The sequence below is a fragment of the Garra rufa genome, chromosome 4 (assembly GCF_049309525.1).
Source record: "Garra rufa chromosome 4, GarRuf1.0, whole genome shotgun sequence".
Classification (NCBI taxonomy): domain Eukaryota; kingdom Metazoa; phylum Chordata; class Actinopteri; order Cypriniformes; family Cyprinidae; genus Garra; species Garra rufa.
Genome location: NC_133364.1, coordinates 30,390,641 through 30,411,263, shown reverse-complemented (window position 1 = coordinate 30,411,263; position 20,623 = coordinate 30,390,641). Strand labels below are relative to the sequence as shown.

The following is a 20,623-nucleotide window of genomic DNA, read 5'->3' as shown; positions in this document are numbered from 1 at the left end:
TCCAAAAAGCCACAAAATGCTCAGAAAATAAAGCATCCTTTAACAAATTAGCATTAAAATGCCAATAAGAGGATTTTCTTGGCAACTGTACCATATTTACTGAAATAAAAACCAGATGGTGGTCAGAAAAACCTATAGGGGAAATAAAACAATCCACAACCCTGTTATTAAAATTTTTTGAAACATAAATTCTATCTAAACGAGCAGCACTTATTCTATTATCCAAAATTTTGACCCAAGTATATTGTTTATCTAGCGGATGCTTAATTCTCCACATATCTAAAAATTCAGCCTCTTCCACCAATCTCGACAAATATCTGGAGGAAAGCATATGAGGCTCTACATTGTTGCGGTCAACATTAAAACATTCTGTACAATTCCAATCTCCCCCAATGATGACATCTCCATCACTGAAATCTTGTCTTAAGACATTAGCTAATATACTAAAAAACTGTAATCGCTCATGTCCCACATTTGGCGCATAAACATTTATGAAGTAAATTATCATCCCCTCAATATTAGTTTTAACAAGAAAGAGACGACCTTTTACAAATTCTTCTGTTTTTTCAATACTAACTTTTTTATCTGGGGAAAAAAGAAAAGCAATTCCAGCACTCAAATTTGTGCCATGATTAAGTATATACTGACCTTTCCACCACAACCCCCACTCTATTTCATTCTCAATATCACTATGAGTTTCCTGTAATAAAATTACATGTAACTTTTTATTCTGCATTACTTCAGATACTAAAGCCCTTTTATGTCTATCCCTCCCTCCATTAATATTTAATGAACCCACCCTCAAAAGATCCATATATATATCTAGGAAGGATGAAAAAAAGACAACAGCAAGAAAAACCAGCAGAAAAAAAAGACAAGATCACCACGTGATGCATGGATAAGACTTACAAAAAAGATTTTAGCCTCTTCTTTTTATCCACCCTTCTACATTTTCTAATAACTGTGACATGTTTTTTTAATCGGAAACGTTTCTTTTCACTCAGCTCATCAAGATTCACAGTCTTTTGCAGAGACACCACTGACCTCTCGAATTTATCAACATCAGGAAAAAAATCCTTTATGTTGACTTGCTTCCCAAACGTCTCATCAAGAAACCCATTAATTTCCTCTAATGTATACAAAGAGAAATTTGAGGTTTCTTGAGAATCACCTTCAGGCCCACAAACAGAACCTCCTTGTGAGTCACATTCATTATCAACTACAGAGCTATTTTCATTTGATACATCATCCATTACACTACCGTCATTGCTAAAACACAACTCTCTCTTTCTTGAACCCAAAGAGACAAGCTGCTCACATCTACTTAAACTGGGTTCTGTCACGTTGAGATAGAAGGTCTGATAGCGGTCATGGCCGCGTCCGGAACAGAGAGCGCGTTCACAGCCGCGTCAGGAACAGAGGGCGCGGTTGTCTCCGCGTCCGGAACAGAGAACGCAGTCGCCTCCGCGTCAGGCGTAGAGATAGCGGTCACGGACGCGCCAGGCCCGTGCAGCGCAGTCACCGCCGCGTCAGGAACAGAGAGCGCGATAGCCTCCGCGTCCGGAACAGAGAGAGCGGTCACCGCCGCGTCCGGAACAGAGAGCGCGGTCAACGCAGCGTCAGGAACAGAGAGCGCGGTCAACGCCGCGTCAGGAACAGAGAGAGCGGTCACCGCCGCGTCCGGAACAGAGAGCGCAGTCACCGGCGCGTCAGGAACAGAGAGAGCGGTCACCGCCGCGTCCGGAACAGAGAGTGTGGTCACCGCCGCGTCCGGAACAGAGAGAGCGGTCACCGCCGCGTCCGGAACAGAGAGCGCGGTCACCGCCGCGTCCGGAACAGAGAGCGCGGTCACCGCCGCGTTAGGAACAGAGAGAGCGGTCACCGCCGCGTCCGGAACAGAGAGCGCAGTCACCGCCGCGTCCGGAACAGAGAGCGCGGTCACCGCCGCGTCCGGAACAGAGAGCGCGGTCACCGCCGCGTCCGGAACAGAGAGCGCGGTCACCGCCGCGTCCGGAACAGAGAGCGCGGTCGTCTCCGCCCCGGGAATCGCCGCCAGACGAGCGTCCTCCACTGCCCAACGAGTGTAGATGGCCGCCATCCACTCGGGCACAGCCGCCTCAACGACCGCCTCCGCCGCCCAACGAGCGCAAATGGCCGCCGTCTCTTTGGACAACGTCACCTTCTCCCTGAAGGTCAAAAAAGAAATCCTCCCTGTTGGACCCACTGATGATGGCTGCATTCTGTCACGTGAGAGTAAGGTCTGGGTCCAAATGCAGGGTAAGTAATTATTTAATAACAATAAACAAATAAACGAACAAACAGGCCAACACGGCACAGACACGACTAGATAAACAGAAAGCAAAACAAGAAACACGGTCAAGGGCCAAGATCAAGAATACAAATACCACAGAATAACATGCAAGACAAAAGACAATGCAGCCATGAAGCAGGAGTGAAAGGTGAGAGTTTTTAAAGACCAGATAATAGTGAACAGATGTGAATGAATCAGTGCTAATGACAAAGACAGGTGAATGCAATCAGGAAGTGCAGTGTAGGAACAGCGACCTCAGGAGGCTGAGGAGAGACCCACAGCCCCGATCATGACAGGTCCTGCAACTGCTATATCATTATCTTGCTGCTCATATTCATTTGTATTATGTACAATTACAGTATTTGCAACATTTTCATTTTGTTGACACTTATTCACCTTAGTATCAACAACATGCTCATCATTAACAACAAGCTCACGTAACTCCCATAGCGGTCTGCACCGCACCAGAAACGCTTACCTTAGATGAAGCGATTTGTTCTTCCTGAGCAGTATGCTCCGTGTCCGCCGTTTCTCTTTCGACATTAGGCCTATTCCCTTGTTCACGCTCTCTGTTATGTGGGCACGCGAACTTCTTATGCCCTAAATCACCACATTCAAAGCACCTTAAGCTACCAGTTGTTGCATACACCATGTAACTTTTCCCTTCATGACGTACTCTGAATGAGACAGCAAGCGTATTTTCCTCAGAGTCTAAAAACATAAACGCCTGTCTTCTAAAAGATTTAACATGTCTCAGAGACGGGTGCTTACAACCTAGCGTGATTGTTTTAAAACCACTGGCAAATTTGCCGAAACAAGTAAGTTCCCGCTCCAACGCATCATCGGGAATGAAGGGTGGCACATTCGATACCGTAACTTTTGCAGTTGGAGCATGTAGCGGAGTAACCTGAACAAAATTGTCATTTATGATGAGACCATTCTCAATTAATTGATTAACAAAGTTTTGCTCTTTTAAGAACACTACTACAGCTCTATTCATATGGGAAGCAGACACAATATTCTCGTGTCCTACTCCACGGCCAGTCGAAATAAGCACGTCCTCTACTGTGATGCCGTCCTCCGGCACACACCTGAAACCATTGCGCAAGGACAAAGACGACGCCTCAACGTGAGACGCCATCCCTCCCGCGCAACAGCTACAAAACCAAAAAAAAAAACGAAACCAAAATCAACCTTAAACCATGCAATAGAAAAAAAGAAAAAACAAACAAAACAAATAAAGAAACTGGTGAATTCACACAGCTCAGATCTCACCCAACACCACTCTCACACTTCCCAACATGCACCGAGAGAGAGAGAGAGAGAGAGAGAGAGAGGGTCCAAAACCTCTTTATTGCTTTAAAACAGAAACAAAACAACAACAAATATAAAACAGTTCAGCGATTTCAAAAATCAAACAAAATGAACAAAGCTAAATTAATCCAGAGAGAGAGAGAGAGAGAGAGAGAGAGAGAGAGAGAGAGAGAGAGAGAGAGAGAGAGAGAGAGGGATTGCAAAATAGTCTCATTCTGTGCTTAATGCTTTAAAGTACTGCATGTTAAGAATTGTCTCTAATTGTCCCTATAACAAAGATTTGTGTGTATTTGTGTTTAAGGAGACTTAAATGAGACATAAATGTAAACTAATCTTCCTGAGCTATGAAAGAACAAACTCTGATCAATACTATTTTCCCATTGGAACTGCTAAGATGCACCATTACAGCCTAATGTAGAATTATCATGTTTAGTGCAGGCAGACCCAGATGTCAACAGAGCTGTGCAGTGGAAACTTGAATGTCTAGGGATAACAGTATATATTTTTTTATTTATCCTGTATGTGCAATTAAAGTTCAATTGGATTTTTCATTTGTGCCTTTAAATACAATAGCTAAATAAATAAAAAGGTAAATGTTTTGTTGTTGTTGTTGTTGTTGTTGTTTTCGGTAAGCCTGAACTGAATTTAACAACAAATGCTTTTTTATTTAATTTCATGCACAAGTAAATTTAATTCATAAGGCTCCAAGAACCATTATCAAAGCATGAAATATGGAAAATGAGTAAGACAGTTGAATTAGTTAACCAAAACCTTTAACCTCTATCAGAAATGTTTTGCTTTTCAAGTAGACGCCACAAATGAAAAATTAGAAACATTTAATGTCCTTGACCAAATAGTTGAGGAAACAAGCTGCTTGTAACATAATTTTAAAATTTCAACATTTATAAGTTTATAATTTGCTGTGAAAGATTTAAAAGGTTATTCAATGGTCAGGTCTTATTAAAAATGAAACATAATTAAACTGCAATTACAGAATGACTGACAGATTCTTAATGACAATTAATGTCGTATCTGGCTCATTCCCGCTTGGTCCCTTGTGAGGATTGTGTTATAACAGAATGGACAAAATAATAATAGGGTAGACAAAATAGAGCATAAACAATATTACTTTGGTCTGAACTAGGTATTGATAGAAAATAAGTAAAACACTCATAAAGAAGTTAAAATAAATTTCTTTCTCTACTATCATGTACTCACTCACTGTCCACTTTACGGTAAATTAAAAGTATTAATTTATAAAATCCATACGTATATACTTGATGTGAAAAACAATCATTTATAGTAAGTGCTGTATTTATGAAATGGATATTCTGGGGATGCTGGAAAAAAAGTCAATTTTAGTTTAATAAAAACATGTTAATTTATGTTAATTCATCTTTGTGAATCATATTGCTAAATATATTTGGCTTATCTATCATGGAGAGCTAATATAAACAAACAAACAAACAAACAACAAATGTGTTGTTTCAACATTATGTAAAAAGTATATATGCATATATTTTACAGTGTTTACAGTAAGATTATTGTTTACAAAAGGATGAGAAAGCTATTTGGCCAATAGATGGATTTCTCTGCACGTGTGTTGGTGTGTAGTTCTTTGACGCCATGCCCACGTCACGATGACGCTGAGCTCTACCTTTGCCTTTTCTCTCATCACTGTCTGATCCTTCAGACTTCAAGCACAGAGCAGTGACAACTTGTGAGGAGTCAGACTGGACAGACCATTCATAAAACCACACCAACAACACAAGAGCACATCAAGCTGGACTCACATCAGCCCACTTCTCCAGTTCATCCTCTTTGACTCACTGTGCACATTTATTCTTGCGGTTGTTCACTTATGTCCCGCAAATCCAGCGATGACTATAATCTGCGTAGTATCAGCAATCTGATGGGCGAGAGGAGGAAGCGAGCGGATGATGGAGAGCGGAGTCTCATCAAAGCTCCGTCCAGCGCCAGCCTCAGCAGCGCAGGTCCCTCAGCAGCTTCCCCCGCGCCCGCGGACCTGGAGCGTGCGGCGCGCAAACAGTTCCAGCAAGATGTCACGCCGGGTTTCGTTTACGTCCTGGCCGTGTTCTCCGCTATCGGCGGCTTTCTGTTCGGCTATGACACGGGGGTGGTGTCCGGAGCGATGCTTTTGCTCAAAAGGGACATGAATATAACTGCCCTGTGGCAGGAGCTGCTGGTGTCCGGGACTGTTGCCGCGGCGGCGGTGTCCGCGCTGCTCGGCGGGTATCTCAACGGACTGTTCGGGCGGCGGGTGTGCATCCTCACGGCCAGCTTCACCTTTGCTATTGGGGCGATAGTGTTGGGATCTGCTCCTAATAAGGAGGCTCTGCTGGTTGGACGGCTCATAGTGGGACTTGGGCTGGGTAAGCGAGACACACCTGACCGATGCTGATTCATGTGTTGACATTAGAAAAGTTACAGCAAACATTAGGTTGTTTGAGGTCTTATACCATATTGTTTTGTCTTTGAGCTTTAGTCAATAATCATTTGATCATTTCGTTTTTAAATATTTAAATACAAAATAATCAAATGATTATTAACTACATCAAGCAAATGTATAAATAATGTTATGGTAAAATATCACTTTACTGTAAAAATTGCTGTAATTGATATTAGCCTTAAATTTTGTTGGTGTAACCTAATATATTTAGGTTGATTCAGTAATATCAAATAACATTATTGGTAACATGATTTGAATAAAGTCAGTTATATTACTAGGATGCACATTGTTATAGGTTACTTTACTTTTGGTTATTTTCAGTTTAGTAATGGGTACAAAGTTACTAACACCAAATGGTGATACTGATAGAAACAGAACATATTTACATAAACTTTAAATGGAATTCTTCAATTGTTAGAGAGCTAATACTACTGTATCTCTAAAACATTTCATTTATGTAAACAGATGTAAGTCAGGTTAATTTAGTGTTAAAAAAATAACATTTTTGACTTGAATAAAACTGTATGAAGTTACCTTTTTTATAAAGAAAATGCATCTGTAAATGCAGATCCTACTCTCTTAATATTACTTGAATAATGGCACCATTAATTTTAATTTATCCAAGCTCTGTGAGCTGTGCAGAAAAGCTCTGTAATTCGGATTTCATTTGGTTAATTGTATTTATAAATGTATACTTATCATGATTTTTCCTTTTTAAACATGTGTTTAAAGTGTCTTATAGTTGCAACCTAAAGGATGTTCTTAACCAAGACTTTTGTCTGCTTAGTAATTACAATAATATACTGTATATATATATAAACCAGTTTTCATACAAATTGCTTATATTTATTTCACTCTCTGTTTAGATTATTATTTGTCATGTCCTCATTGGCGTCTCCTACTCCAGACACCCTGTGCTCCAATTCCTCGGACCACTGAATCTCGTTTGCACTCACACCTGTTCTCCATTTACCAATCAGCACACACACACACACACACACACATACAGACACATGCCATCCTCTCTTGGCTTGGCTCTCATCAGAGATATTATAGGTCTCACAGCATTACTGTGATCTTCCTTGCTACTCTTTTGGAGTTATTTCTGTTTGCTTTTCATCTTTGTGTGGTCTTGTGGCCTTGTAGTAAGTGACATTTTGGAATACCTCTCTTCTCTTGTCTCTTTGAAAATAATCCTCAGCATTTGGGCTTCTGTCACATTTCTTGTCTAGACCAGTAGGCATAGACCCGGCGGGAGCCATCTCCATTCAGGAAACACTTAAGTGTCATGAGACAGTTTTACTTTTCAATCTATAACCTAAACCTAGATTGAAGGCTTTTTATTGTGGGCTATTTAGATGCCATGTACACCAAATCAAACATCAAAAATCTGTGAAAATAACAAAATAACAGCTCATTAGCTGTACGCATATCTGAAATTTTCAAGTAGCCCTGCAGGTAGAAAATGCTCCAGTTGGAGGATGCATTTTAAGATAGGAAGGCATCAAGGCACATCCAAGTCAAATGTTAGTTTCACTTCCTGTCTTCTGAGATGCCTTTTTAAGGCAGCATCGATGCAAAGCCAATAGAAGGCAAGCCTGCAACCTTTAGGCAAAAACGAGTAACAGCCAGGGGCGCTGCTAAGGGGTGGGGGGGGGGGGGTAAGTTAGGACAATTCTAAGGGCCCACGCCTTTTAGGGGCCCCCAGAGATCTGCTTTTGTGTGGTAGGGGGGGCCCAACCTCATATTTTGTCATAGGGCCCAAAATTGCGAGCGGCGCCCCTGGTAACAGCTAAAGCTAACGTTTCCGGTTTGGGGAAAAGAGACCAGAGGCCGTTTTCTTTAAATGGATGTTAATGGAGGAGAGGCTTCACTAAGCTGAATAAACATTTTTTTTATTTTTTTTAAAGAGGAAACAGCTCATCATTTAATGAATAAGCCTCTCAGCTAATCTTCAACATGTTTTATATTAAACAGAACTTTTGGATTGCACTATTTTTTAAAATGTACACTAGAAAAAATGCCATTTTATAAGAGAAGTCACATCAACTTTCAGCACTTCCCATTAATTTCTATGGTATTCATAAACAGCCAATGAGTGTGGCACAACTCTCTGACTGAAATTCAACGATGTCAAGGCTGTAATGTGATTGGTTATCAAGGCACATGTGATTTAAGTTGAGAGTTATGAGTTCTCCAATAATAAGTAATACAGACCCTCTCATCTTCCAATAGTAAGACAATCTCTGATAGAGGATATAGATATACCACAGTCCTACATTCCAAGAAATGCTGGGTTGTTTTAACCTTTGAGTACAACCCAACTTTTGGGAAAAAAAAAATGATTGAAAAATGTAACCCAACACTTGGGTTAGTCGATACTTGACGCAAAGTTCGGATGACTCAACCCAGCATGTTTTAGAGTGTATGTGTTCCATTCCGACAGTTGGGACAAAAAAATAAAAAAGGCATCTGAAATTTGTGGTTGGTGGCCAGTTTCTGTTTTTGATCAACTTTTTCAACTTGTTTTCATGACACGTCATCAATGGCGGCACTGAACATAAACAGTGCCACTGAACCGAAAGGAACTCACAAATTTGGTGATTATTGCTGCTGAAAATGGTCAATTATTGTTATGTTTTGGGTTGTACTAATTGGTCAGACCGGGAAAAATATTTGGAGTACTATAGACTGGCAAAAGGTATAGCAAAAAGTGCAAAACACTGTCTGAGGAACAAAAGGTGTTTGTGGTTGGCCAAACTGAACAAGGATTTCCAAGGCAAGAATCTTGACATTTGTGTTTGTTCTTATCATTTCCGGTCAGGTAGGTGAAATATTAGGCTAATATCTTAATTAATTCTGCTTGTATGTATCTTTACCACCTATTATCTTTAGTTTGTCAAAATATTGCACTATTTCCTGCTTACTAAGTCTTCTATATGATTTATAGAGGACTTAGTGAAGTTCAGCTGTGTTTGACCAGAGATGGGAACTTTTTAACATCTGTGTTTTAACTTTTTCGCCTTTTGAATAATGTTTCAGTAAATGCGTAGTTAGGTTATTTAATGTATGTTCAATGTGGCTGATTTTTCTAAGGGATTGTAGACAGCCTTTTTAATTGCTTTGCTTAAAGAAACCCAACTGAGTCATAGTGTAAGATCACAGGCTTTGATGAAATTTCATGCAGCGTTTCATTGAAAATTCAGACCTATTTTTAACACAGGCAATTAGAGTCATAAGGATTCACATGATTTGATTGGGTGGTAAGACTGACAGAGATCCTGAAGCTCAAGTGATTATTCTCATTAATGTATGTACCGCAAGGAGCTTCCAAGAATCCCGTGACCATGTGGAAAGAGCAATTTGGTCTGATGCTTATTGTCTAGGATTACACACTGTCATTAGGGAAGATTGGTGTTTTCTCAATCCTAATATTGTCTGGCTGACTAATGCCTTCTTTATTGCTCAAATCCAAAGACTCCCCAATTGACCCATTACACTCTGGACAAAAATCCATATTTGTATTTTAAAAGCTATTTTGCACAATCATTGGTTTTTGTGCAGTAGTCAATAACCATGTAAATCGTTTTCAGGAAATGTGTATTATCTTCCATTTCAAGTCTATTTTCAAATTCTTTTCATGAATAAATTGTCTTGTAACTTTCTTGAAAGGTCACTGATCTGATAATTGACCACTGACTTCTGGTTTAAGCAATTCAGCCCAATTACTTCCACACTGACCTTTGCGAAAACACAAAACCAGAAGAGGGCAAAACCAGGAGCAGTTAAACCATCAAATTAATGACCTTTTCCTTAGCCCATTATCTTTATTTGGCATAGTTAAGATATTAGAATACAGCACACTGTATATATTGGTATACTGTGTGTTCTTTCATTATATGAGTCAAGTCATTAATGCAGTGTTTGGAAACCCTGTCTCAAGGGATTTGGGCAATTCCTCACCCTAACGCTTTCCTCATACTGGGCGCAGAGCTTCGTGCTAATCACAGATGGTGTAAAGTAGCAGTTCAGTTGGTCTGGTGTGATCAGAGGAGAAGCTAAGCTCTTTTGGCAATCGACTGCTGTCTCCATGACTCCACCATCCTTTAGAGCGAAAGGCCATTAGAGTGATGGCCTCTCACGTTGAGTGTCTGGGGTAGTCTGCTGAATGAAGTGGATGTGTTTTTCCTTTAAGACACTGTCTCTAATAATAGAGGACAGCTACAGCTTCAGTCTGGAGTCTCATACTAATGAGTCCGCTGAAGCTGAAGAACGGTAAGCAAAATTCAGCAGATACCCAAAACACCACAACAACATAGACAAAACAAGACCACCACTTCCTCCGACAGACTGTTGCATCATTAGGGCTGAACTGCAGTATTGTGATGTACTCAGGAAATCTTATTTTGTATACTGATATTGGTGAATTGATACTTGTTAAGTATTCCCTAGTGCTTTTAAGTAGATTTACTGATGGCCATAAATGTTGAAATATAACACTCAACAATGTATCACTGTATCTCCCATGCAACATCAATATCCTTGTAAACCTCGATTCATTTGTTTGTGTTTTCGGTACATATTGATGTTTCAAAGCTTAGTGAGCTGCCTTGCTGTCTACATACATAGCTATTACCTTCTGAAGCAGCGTCCTAACCAAGACAAAACCTCATAAGTGACTGTTCTACTTCAGCATAGAAACCTTGTTACCAGCACAGTAATAACTCTCCACAAGCTTCTAAACTAACCACAAGCTCAATAATTGATAGCGCATACACATATTTGATGAAACTGGTTTGTTTTAATGAGTTTGAACCATTTTAGCAACAGTGTTTAGTATTGATCTAATTGGTTTGGAAACTGTCAGCCAATTTTCCTGTTGAAGAAATAGCAAATGCTGATTAGGTACACTATATTGACAAAAGTATTCGCTCACCTGCCTTGACTCACATATGACCTTAAGTGACATCCCATTCCTAATCCATAGGGTTCAATATGACGTCGGTCCACCCTTTGCAGCTATAACAGCTTCAACTCTTCTGGTAAGGCTGTCCACAAGGGTTAGGAGTGTGTTTATGGGAATTTTTGACCATTCTTAAAGAAGCGCATTTGTGAGGTCACACACTGATGTTGGACGAGAAGGCCTGCCTCTCAGCCTCCGCTCTAATTCATCCCAAAAGTGTTCTATCAGGTTGAGGTCAGGACTCTGTGCAGGCCAGTCAAGTTCATCCACACCAGACTCTGTCATCCATGTCTTTATGGACCTTGCTTTGCGCACTGGTGCTCAGTCGTGTTGGAAGAGGAAGGGGCCAGCTCCAAACTGTTTCCACAAAGTTGGGAGCATGGAATTGTCCAAAATCCACATCCGCTGACCCCGACTGGACTTGCACAGGTTGCACAGGTGGTATCCTATCACAGTTCTGCGCTTGAATTCACTGAGCTCCTGAGAGCGACCCATTCTTTTACAAATGTTTGTAAAAACAGTCTGCATGCCTAGGTGCTTGATTTTATACACCTTTGGCCATGGAAGTAATTGGAACACCTGATTCTGATTATTTGGATGAGTGAGTGAATACTTTTGGCAATATAGTGTATGTTTTGAAACATGGCTGCTGGTTTGAGCTGGTTTAAGCTGGTTTTTAGCTGGTCATGAAATGGTTTAAGTTGGTCATGTCTTGGTCCTAAGCTGGTCCTAAGCAAGTAGCTCTGGACCAACACATGACCAGCTAAGGACCAGCTCAAACCTGCAGCCATCATGAGATGGTTTAAGCTGGTCATGTGCTGGTCCTAAACTGGTCCTGAGCTGGAGCTAGTTGCTTAGGAGCAGCACATGATCAGCTAAGGACTATCCTAAACTATCTATAACCAGCTTAAACCAGCTCAAGACCAGCAGCCATGCTTTAAAACATACCTAACCAGCATATGATTTTTTCAAAAGGGTTAGGATAAACTTTTTGGATATTGTCTTATCCTCAAAGTATACATGCGATTCTGACTTTGATTTTGGCTAAAATAGGCAACTACTAATGTATCTGGTTTTAAGTCCATAAAGTATGTTCTGTTTTGGGACAAATTATACGGCTGATCATGAGGGCTGGGTAAAAATATTGATTTGTCAATTTTAATCTCATTTTCATGAAACCATATCGATTCTCAAATTCCAAGAATCGATAAGTCTAGCCTGTTTTCAGTTAATAAACGGAATATTGTAGTGCACCTCCCATCCAATATATCGCAATAAGCTTTGTAATTTGTTATTTTCATTATGAAACAAAGTCCATTTTAATACCAGTTTCAGTATGAAATAAACATAAATAAATGCTTGAATGTATGTTTAAAGATAGAGTACAACTTACTGAAAATTGCAACCTGATCTCATGACAAAAACATACATGTGGTAACAAAGTATGTATCAGTATGTATCAATAGATACATACAAATATATACAAAACCAACGTCACATAAAAAAAAACATAGCATATGTATTTTGATCTGTTCTGGGGGGGCGGGGTACGAACACTTCTTAAGAGCCACTCAGTGGACATTTCTGTTGGAAACTGCAGTGATATCTACTTATTAGTATGGATTTCATATCTTGCAAAAACGTTCCCACAAGTACACTTTTATTAGTATGGATTTCATATCTTGCAAAAACGTTCCCACAAGTACACTTTCGTCATGAGATGAAAGACCAGGTAGTGAAAATCGTATCCTGTGTCATGTAATCGCTCGATCAGTGTTTCAACCATGCAAAGACATTTAACAGCTTGTAAACAATGTCACATAACAACAAATTTACCTCAGAACAAACATGTTCAATGCCCAAAAACTCATTAGACAGCTAGAAAAATTAACTCTAGATGGCATACTGTACTTGATATATATATATATATATATATATATATACATACACAAAATAATTGATATCGAATTGAATCAGAAATCAAATTGAATCATAAATTGTGTGAATAGGAATAAAAATTAATAAAAAAAACTCTTTTGGCATTAAAATAATACTGTCAGGATTTACTAAAGACACGCAGTGAAGAAGTAGCGCTGAAAAGGCGTGGACACTTATTGAATATGCATATGTAGGAGTTTTAAAGTATTAAAATGAATCACGCAATGCAATTTACTAACATCTGCACTTGTCAAAATTACTGGTATTTGCGCTATTATTTAACGCTATTATTTATTTCCCCTCCCATCTGTGCTTATATGGAATTGCCCTCCAATGCTAATTTGGCCTGTTTAGTAAAAAGTGAAATGTAGACTATGTATAGAGTTACGCTACATTTGGATGAAAATGTAGACAGCGTCACATTTTTCCAATAAACCTGGGTTGGCTACGATGCATCTATAAGAAGTATTAAGACAGTAGAAAGCAAAACAGCTCTCTAGATTTTTTAGACAGACTCTTTGAGACAACTGTGTGAGTCATGGTTTCATTGGCTAGGAGAATTTTTTGATGTTTTGTCGCTCAGTAGCACATAGGAAAAATAAGGTGGCATGTTTTCAACACGTACAGACAGATATCTCGCTCCACACATCATCTTTGTCATTTTGAATGATACTTCCATGTGACATAAACATTTGGGCTTCCCATATGTATAAATAAAGAATGCCTGTGAATGGCATTGTTAGATAACCTGCATCATGTCCATGTGAGAGGAGAATACATCCTTCGCTAATGTGAAGTCAGTGTCTTTCAAAACGTAAATGAAATGCCAATAACAGCTGTCGTCTCACAGTATTGATTAACCTCCTTGTGAGGCAAGCAGTGAGGCGTTCCCATGGCAACAGGTACGTTGTCTGCCGGGCAACGAGAGCGACAGTGAACCAGGGCTATTAATAGACTTTATAGCGAGCGGTTATGTCGTAGACCTTGTCAGATAAATGTGGGCATGGACTTTTGTTTGTTCTTCTGTGTAAATATCAGACAACATTGGTCTCGTCAAACCACAGCACATTTTCCTCCCCATCCCAATCTGTCAGAAGCAAATTCACATTTTATGATGTCCTTGTGATTCCAGAATTCACTTGCTTGTTGGAAATTTGCATAATGTGACACGTCTGTGATGTAATTGGTGGGAATGAGAAGGATGTGGCCTGGCTGGATCATCATAGTTCTCTTGAGAGCCATGTGATTGTCAGGGAACGATGGCACACAAAGCATATTCACTATGCATGCCACATATTCTTGTGTGGAACCCTCTGACAAAGCCCACAAGATGAGGCCTTTTGTAGATCTGAGAGACAATGTAAGTGTAATATAGCTGTGTTAATATACCAACCTATTGAAGTACTGAAGTAGAAATCTGTTTTGTACCTTTGTAATACACTTAGAACCATCAAAAGCAGGTGATGATGAGAAAGTCACATGATGAACCAAAGCCAATCACAAGAAGCTCTTAAATACTAACATATATAGAAAGTGCACAGTGTCATTCACACAAACACTAAACATCACCATGCTAACACACATAAAACTGAAATAATGCAATAAACATTCATTTAACAACAATAGATGTGTACCCTAGTGTGCAAAACTGATAAGAAAAAACTAAGAAACATAGTTATTTCAACAAAAAAACATCAAATTTGAAATGCAATGCAGGGAATGTCAATTTACGGTTATTCACTGTAAAATTTACATTCTTTTTTACTTCCGAAAACAGTATACAACCGCAAAAGTACATGCAATGTCCAACACAGTTTTTCCACCATATATAGTAGTGGAACTTGCTGTTAAAATTTAACAGATTTTTACTGTAGCATTTTTACAGTATTTTACCGTTAAATTCACTGTCATTTATTACAGTTCTGGTTTTGTGGTCCAGGGTCACATATATGTTGTAAAATTCCAATTAAGGTTTCAATAGTGTTTGTGTTTACTGCTTATGTCCAACATTATCCCAGAAGTCCGATGGAACAAATTACTATACTAATGTCTTTGCTTTTGACACAGGTTGAATGTCAGCAGCATTCCAGAAAGATGCCAAACCAAATGTAAAATTGCTATTTTTTGATTGCTCTCTATATATCTACCCATTCAGGTATTGCTTCGATGACTGTTCCTGTGTACATTGCTGAAACCTCACCACCCCATCTGAGAGGACGCCTGGTCACCATCAACACTCTGTTCATCACAGCAGGCCAATTCATAGCCAGCGTTGTTGATGGGGCCTTTAGCTACATGCAGCATGAGGGCTGGAGGTATGACCATCAAATCAAGGTTTTTCAGCATAACAGTTCTATAATTTGCACTGATTTTTGAGAATCAGTAAAATGGAATGATTTTCATGATGTTCATGATCTATGGCACCATGGCAAAAGCAGTGAATGAGATGCAAGCTTCCAGTCTGAACTGAATGTGATGAGAGAATGTATTCACTGTGTGGAACTGTCTACCACCGTGTGATGTGAACATCAACCCTAGTGGAAAGATTCATCCTGTAGGGCAGATCTTGTAAATCACATCATTCTCAATCTCTATAGCCTGTCTAAATAAACCTTTAGAACAATACAAAATAAACATTAAACCAGCTGTATGTCCCCCTCACTATGTGTCACAGTTCTGTCTGTTCATGTCTTTGGTTTTGCCCATTTATCTTCCCCCTGTCATTTTGTTATCATTTGGTTTAGTCCTCGTTTGTGTAATCACCGTCATCTGTTTCACCTGTGTGTTATCAATCAGTTTGCTTTATAAGTCAGTCTCTGTTTTCAGTTCCCTGTCGGTCGTTAAATGTTGACAAGTGTGTGTGGATTATCTTGCCTGTTCCTGAGTGTTCCAGCCTGTTTATTCTGAAGATTATATTAAATATTAATGTTTATTGTTTACCTCGTCTCGTCCATCCAGCACGTATCGTTACAGGAACGACCGACCGAAAAAGTTTACCCGGCACTTTCCCCTGCGTTTATTTTCCGTCTTTTTTCCCTCAGTGTTTTGTTTTTTATTGTTTGATCGATTATGGACCCTACTGTTCGTCTCATCCTCCTGAGGCAGGAGGAACACTCTCTTGAGGACCATACACGTGAGTTCATCTCCCTGGCAGAACATTCCCACTTCCCGGATAGCAGCCTATGTATCTACTATCACGTAGGACTGAATCCCACCACCAAGGCGCTGCTATCCGGGGAGGGTCCTCAAGAGAGCCTGCCGGACTACATCGTGTGGGTGTTGGCGTCCTGCCAATCTTCCTGGACTGTCGGCGTCATCGAGGAGGACGTCAACCCCACTCACGACCCAGAACCCAGCCAAACATCACCCCGACATGCGGAGTTACAGCCTGAGCCCACCGCAGATGGAGTGCCAGAGCCGAGAGCGACAGAGCCTGACCCATCTGACCAGGTGCGAGAGCCGGCATCAACATCCGTGACGGTGGATTGTCACGTGGAGCAAGAGAGGGCGACAGAGAGCCCTGCCCACTGCACCACCGCTGAGGGTGAGCTTGGATCTAATTCTGGGGATTTAATAGACGTCTTCTCGGATCTTGCCCAAGACAACTCATGTGACTTAATTGACTTTTTCTCTGAGCCACTGACCTGCATAGACTTCCCTCCCACCCGCCCTCGTCTGTCTGAATCTGCCTGGTCCCCGCTGGTTCCGCCCAGCCGTCCTGAGTTCCCGCTGGTTCCGCCCAGCCGTCCTGAGTCCCCGCTGGTTCCGCCCAGCCGCCCTAAGTCTTCCAGGTCAGCAGTCAGTCCCCCAGCTCACCCTCAGCCCACCACCTGTGCAGTGGGCTCGCCGCGGGACTGCCAGCTTCCATCGGCGTCTCGGCTGGAGGATTCCTCAGCTCCGCTTCCAGCCTCCGAGTCCTGGACTCCGCCTCGGCTCTCGACGCCCTCCTCTTCATCGTCACCCGTCGATCCACCAGCTCCACCGAGCTCCATCGTCTTTCCGGCTCCGCCCTGGTCAGTCGTCACCCCATCGGCTCCTCAGGACTCTGCTCCTCCGGCTGTGCCTCGTCGCGCCGTCCCACCGGCTCCTTGGGACTCCTCCTTCCTGCGGGCACAGCCTCCATCCTCTGTCGCTCCGGCTCCGCCGCGGATCTCCGGGACTCCGCCTCCGCCTCGGGCGCCAGAGCCTGCTCCACCTTGGCCCTCCGGATCCTCGTCGTCATCGGCTCTCCATCTTCGCCTCGGGCTCCTTATCCATCTGCTCCGCCTCTGTCGGTCGGCCCCATGGAGTCGGCACACCTTCGTCCACCATGGTTCCTCCCTCCGTCGGCTCCACAGTGGGCCGTCATCATGGCTGCGGTCTGGGTCGGTTCCTCCTGCCTTATGCCCCACCCATGTCCTCCCTGGCTCCTCCCTCCGTCGTCGCCCCTCTGGACTGTCTGGTTTGTCACTTGGACTTTTGTTCTGGTCCTCCTCCGGGGGTTGCGTCCTCCGCCGGAACCCCCTCCTTCATTGACTCTGGTATCCTGGTTTTTCCGCCCCTCTCGTTTTTTTCTTTTTTCCACGGCGCGAGGACGCGCCTTTCCGGAGGGGGGCGTAATGTCACAGTTCTGTCTGTTCATGTCTTTGGTTTTGCCCATTTATCTTCCCCCTGTCATTTTGTTATCATTTGGTTTAGTCCTCGTTTGTGTAATCACCGTCATCTGTTTCACCTGTGTGTTATCAATCAGTTTGCTTTATAAGTCAGTCTCTGTTTTCAGTTCCCTGTCGGTCGTTAAATGTTGACAAGTGTGTGTGTGTGTGTGTGGATTATCTTGCCTGTTCCTGAGTGTTCCAGCCTGTTTATTCTGAAGATTATATTAAATATTAATGTTTATTGTTTACCTCGTCTCTCGTCTCGTCCATCCAGCACGTATCGTTACACTATGTGTAGCTGTTGCTTTGGGAGCGAAAATGTTATAAAGATAATATCTAGTTGATGGAAATGTTGCCATTTACTTACTTTTATCTTCCCCAGGACCAAAACCATAACTTGTTCTATGTAAATGAAAGGTATACTGCTTAATAAACACATCGTAATGACCACAATTCAATGATACACAGCAAATAATGATTTTAATATGACTTGTTTTATTTATATATTTTATTTTATATATTTTATTATAGCCATTGGGTTTAAGGTTTACACTATCTACGAGTTATTTCAACTTTTCATTATGCTGGGTTAGTTTAACTGGCAGCTACTTCTGGTAAATAAAATCTGAAATTTGTCTGACTAAAAAAAGAATACTGATCCTTTAATTATCTTTAACATAATCAAATAATGTTTATTTCTGGAAAAGATCATTACCATTATAACTAGCAACAATGCATACTCTTTCACCACCTGAGGATACATAAATATATATTTATATATGTATTCTTCTTTAAGAACAATGTTTTTTTTTTCCTTCGATTTCTTGGTTTTCTCTTCCAATATTGTTTCTTTTTCATCTGTTTAGATATATGTTTGGTCTGTCAGTGGTCCCTGCATTGCTACAGTTCCTAGGGTTCCTTTTCCTACCCGAGAGTCCTCGCTGGCTCATCCAGAAAGGTCTTACCCAGAAGGCCCGGCGCGTGCTCAGCCAAATCCGAGGCAACCAGAACATTGACGAGGAGTATGATACTATCAAAAGCAGCATTGAAGAGGAGGAAAAGGACTGCGGAGGAGGTGAGAAAATAGTCTTGCATGCACTCACACATGCAAATAACTCAAAGAAACACAATTACAGTCATGGCTCACTGATTTCATCAAACTATGGAAAGTACTCAAGTACACAAAAGGAACACTGTGTGGATATTGGCAAATTTCAGAAGCATACATATTTTCGGCATCAAAGCTCCCGGAAGACATTTGTTTTCAATGGGGATTGGTAAGTTAAAGAAGTTCACTTCTGATTATTTACCCACCTCCATGTGATCCAAGATGTTCATGTCTTCAACCCAAAAGAAAAAAGGTTTTTGAGGAAAACATTCCAGAATTTGTTCTCCATAGTGGACTGCAATGGTGGCCAACAGGTTGAAGGTACAAATTGCAGTTTCAATGCAGCATTAATTCACCTTTAACTTCAAAATTGTCCAAACATCATTGTTTTATCTTTTTTTGTAATGAGCATTTTACTTTTTTTGAACGTTCGCATTTTTAAACACTGGGTCGCCTACATCATGCATGACCTTTCCAACATAATTGTGTAATGGTCGGGCTGGTGCAAAATGAGCATGTGTGGTTAAAAAGTATATACATTTTTTTTTTTTTAGAAAATTAACAATAGTTTCACTAGACAAGACTCTTATTCTTGGCTGGGATCGTGTAGAGCCCTTTGAAAGCTGCATTGAAGCAATTTGGAACTTCCACCTGTTAAGGTCCACTATATGAAAAGAAAAATCCTGGAATGTTTTCCTTAAAAACCTTAATTTCTTTGAGACTGAAGACAGAAAGACAAGGACATCAAATTATCAGGAAATGTGTATTCTAGAAGTGAACTTCTCCTTTAAAGTACAATGGTTATCAGAAACTGCTTCCGATACAACAAAGTTGTGGTGACCAATAGGGTTGGGAATAAGGAATTGTGGTACAGAGTATTTTTGTACAATGTTCCATGTGCATTGGTGAAAGAATGTAGATTAAGAGGAGTTCAATCATTTGGTTCCAATAGACTTAGTTTCCAACTATAGACTCTACAAGCTGCAGACAATGAAGCTCACATGATCCAGTGCATGACAAGTACAAGCAGATACAACGGTTGCGTAGGAACACTTAGTAGCAACTAACAGTACAGAAACATGGCAACCTCTGTATCAGTGCACGTTAATCTGTATGAATGTAACAAGAAAAACAAATCAAATCCAAGAAAATGTGGTAGTTAGTCTCATATAGAATCAAATAATTTTTGGGAAATGCAGATGCAATGTCTAGAGTCAAGGGACAAGAGGATCTTGGAAAGTGGATTGGTTTTGTCCTTAATTACCTCTGATTCAGAGGTTCCTAACTACAGAGAGACTGAGGAGGTCTCCCACTTGCCTCTGGAAAGCTGAAAGTGAAGAACCCCTCAGAGTTTTCAAGCTCTATCCAGAACAACAGTCTTATTCTGGTACATACAGATATACCAAGTTGCACATTTTTATCCAGCACAGTCTAGGAGATAACTTAAAGGATATAAATTGGTAACAAATATTTTCTTAATGCCAAACAGTACATGCTGTTACATGTCTCCCTCTGTCTTCCCCCGTCAGTTTGTTATGATTTGGTTTAGCCCTAATTATTAGTCCTCGTTAGTGTTATCCCTGTGACCTGTGTGTACTCATTAGTTTGTCTTTATAAGACTGTCCTTGTTTTCATTTCCCTGTCGGTCATTGTCGTTGTTTACTGTGCGTGGAAGTTTCCCGTGTTTTCTCCGTTAAGGATTACATTAAAGTATGTTGTTATTTGAAGACTGTCTCCCGTCTCGTCTGACCAGCACAACCTATAACAGTATGACCGACCCAAAAGTGAGTGCTGAGGAAAGGCTGTGGAGTTTGCGGCAGGGTGGTCGGGAGTTGGAGAGGTATGGGGCTGAATTTACCGAGCTATATCATCTGATGAGCTGGCC

General features: G+C 40.9%; 2 protein-coding genes across 2 annotated transcripts in view; one reads left to right on the top strand and one right to left on the bottom strand.

Moving 5' to 3' along the window:
- Positions 1-3,452, bottom strand: part of LOC141332867 (uncharacterized) — a 47,998-nt gene extending 44,546 nt beyond the window's left edge. The window contains exons 1-2 of the mRNA XM_073837829.1: positions 3,345-3,452; positions 3,083-3,218 (exon numbers count right to left, since the gene is read on the bottom strand). Of these exons, the coding sequence (XP_073693930.1) occupies positions 3,083-3,218; positions 3,345-3,452 (244 nt within the window). The remainder of the gene's footprint in view (positions 1-3,082; positions 3,219-3,344) is intronic.
- A 1,880-nt stretch (positions 3,453-5,332) lies between these two features.
- Positions 5,333-20,623, top strand: part of slc2a13a (solute carrier family 2 member 13a) — a 75,071-nt gene continuing 59,780 nt past the window's right edge. Inside the window, exons 1-3 of the mRNA XM_073838121.1 lie at positions 5,333-6,018; positions 15,152-15,311; positions 18,497-18,705. Of these exons, the coding sequence (XP_073694222.1) occupies positions 5,487-6,018; positions 15,152-15,311; positions 18,497-18,705 (901 nt within the window). The 5' untranslated portion in view covers positions 5,333-5,486. The remainder of the gene's footprint in view (positions 6,019-15,151; positions 15,312-18,496; positions 18,706-20,623) is intronic.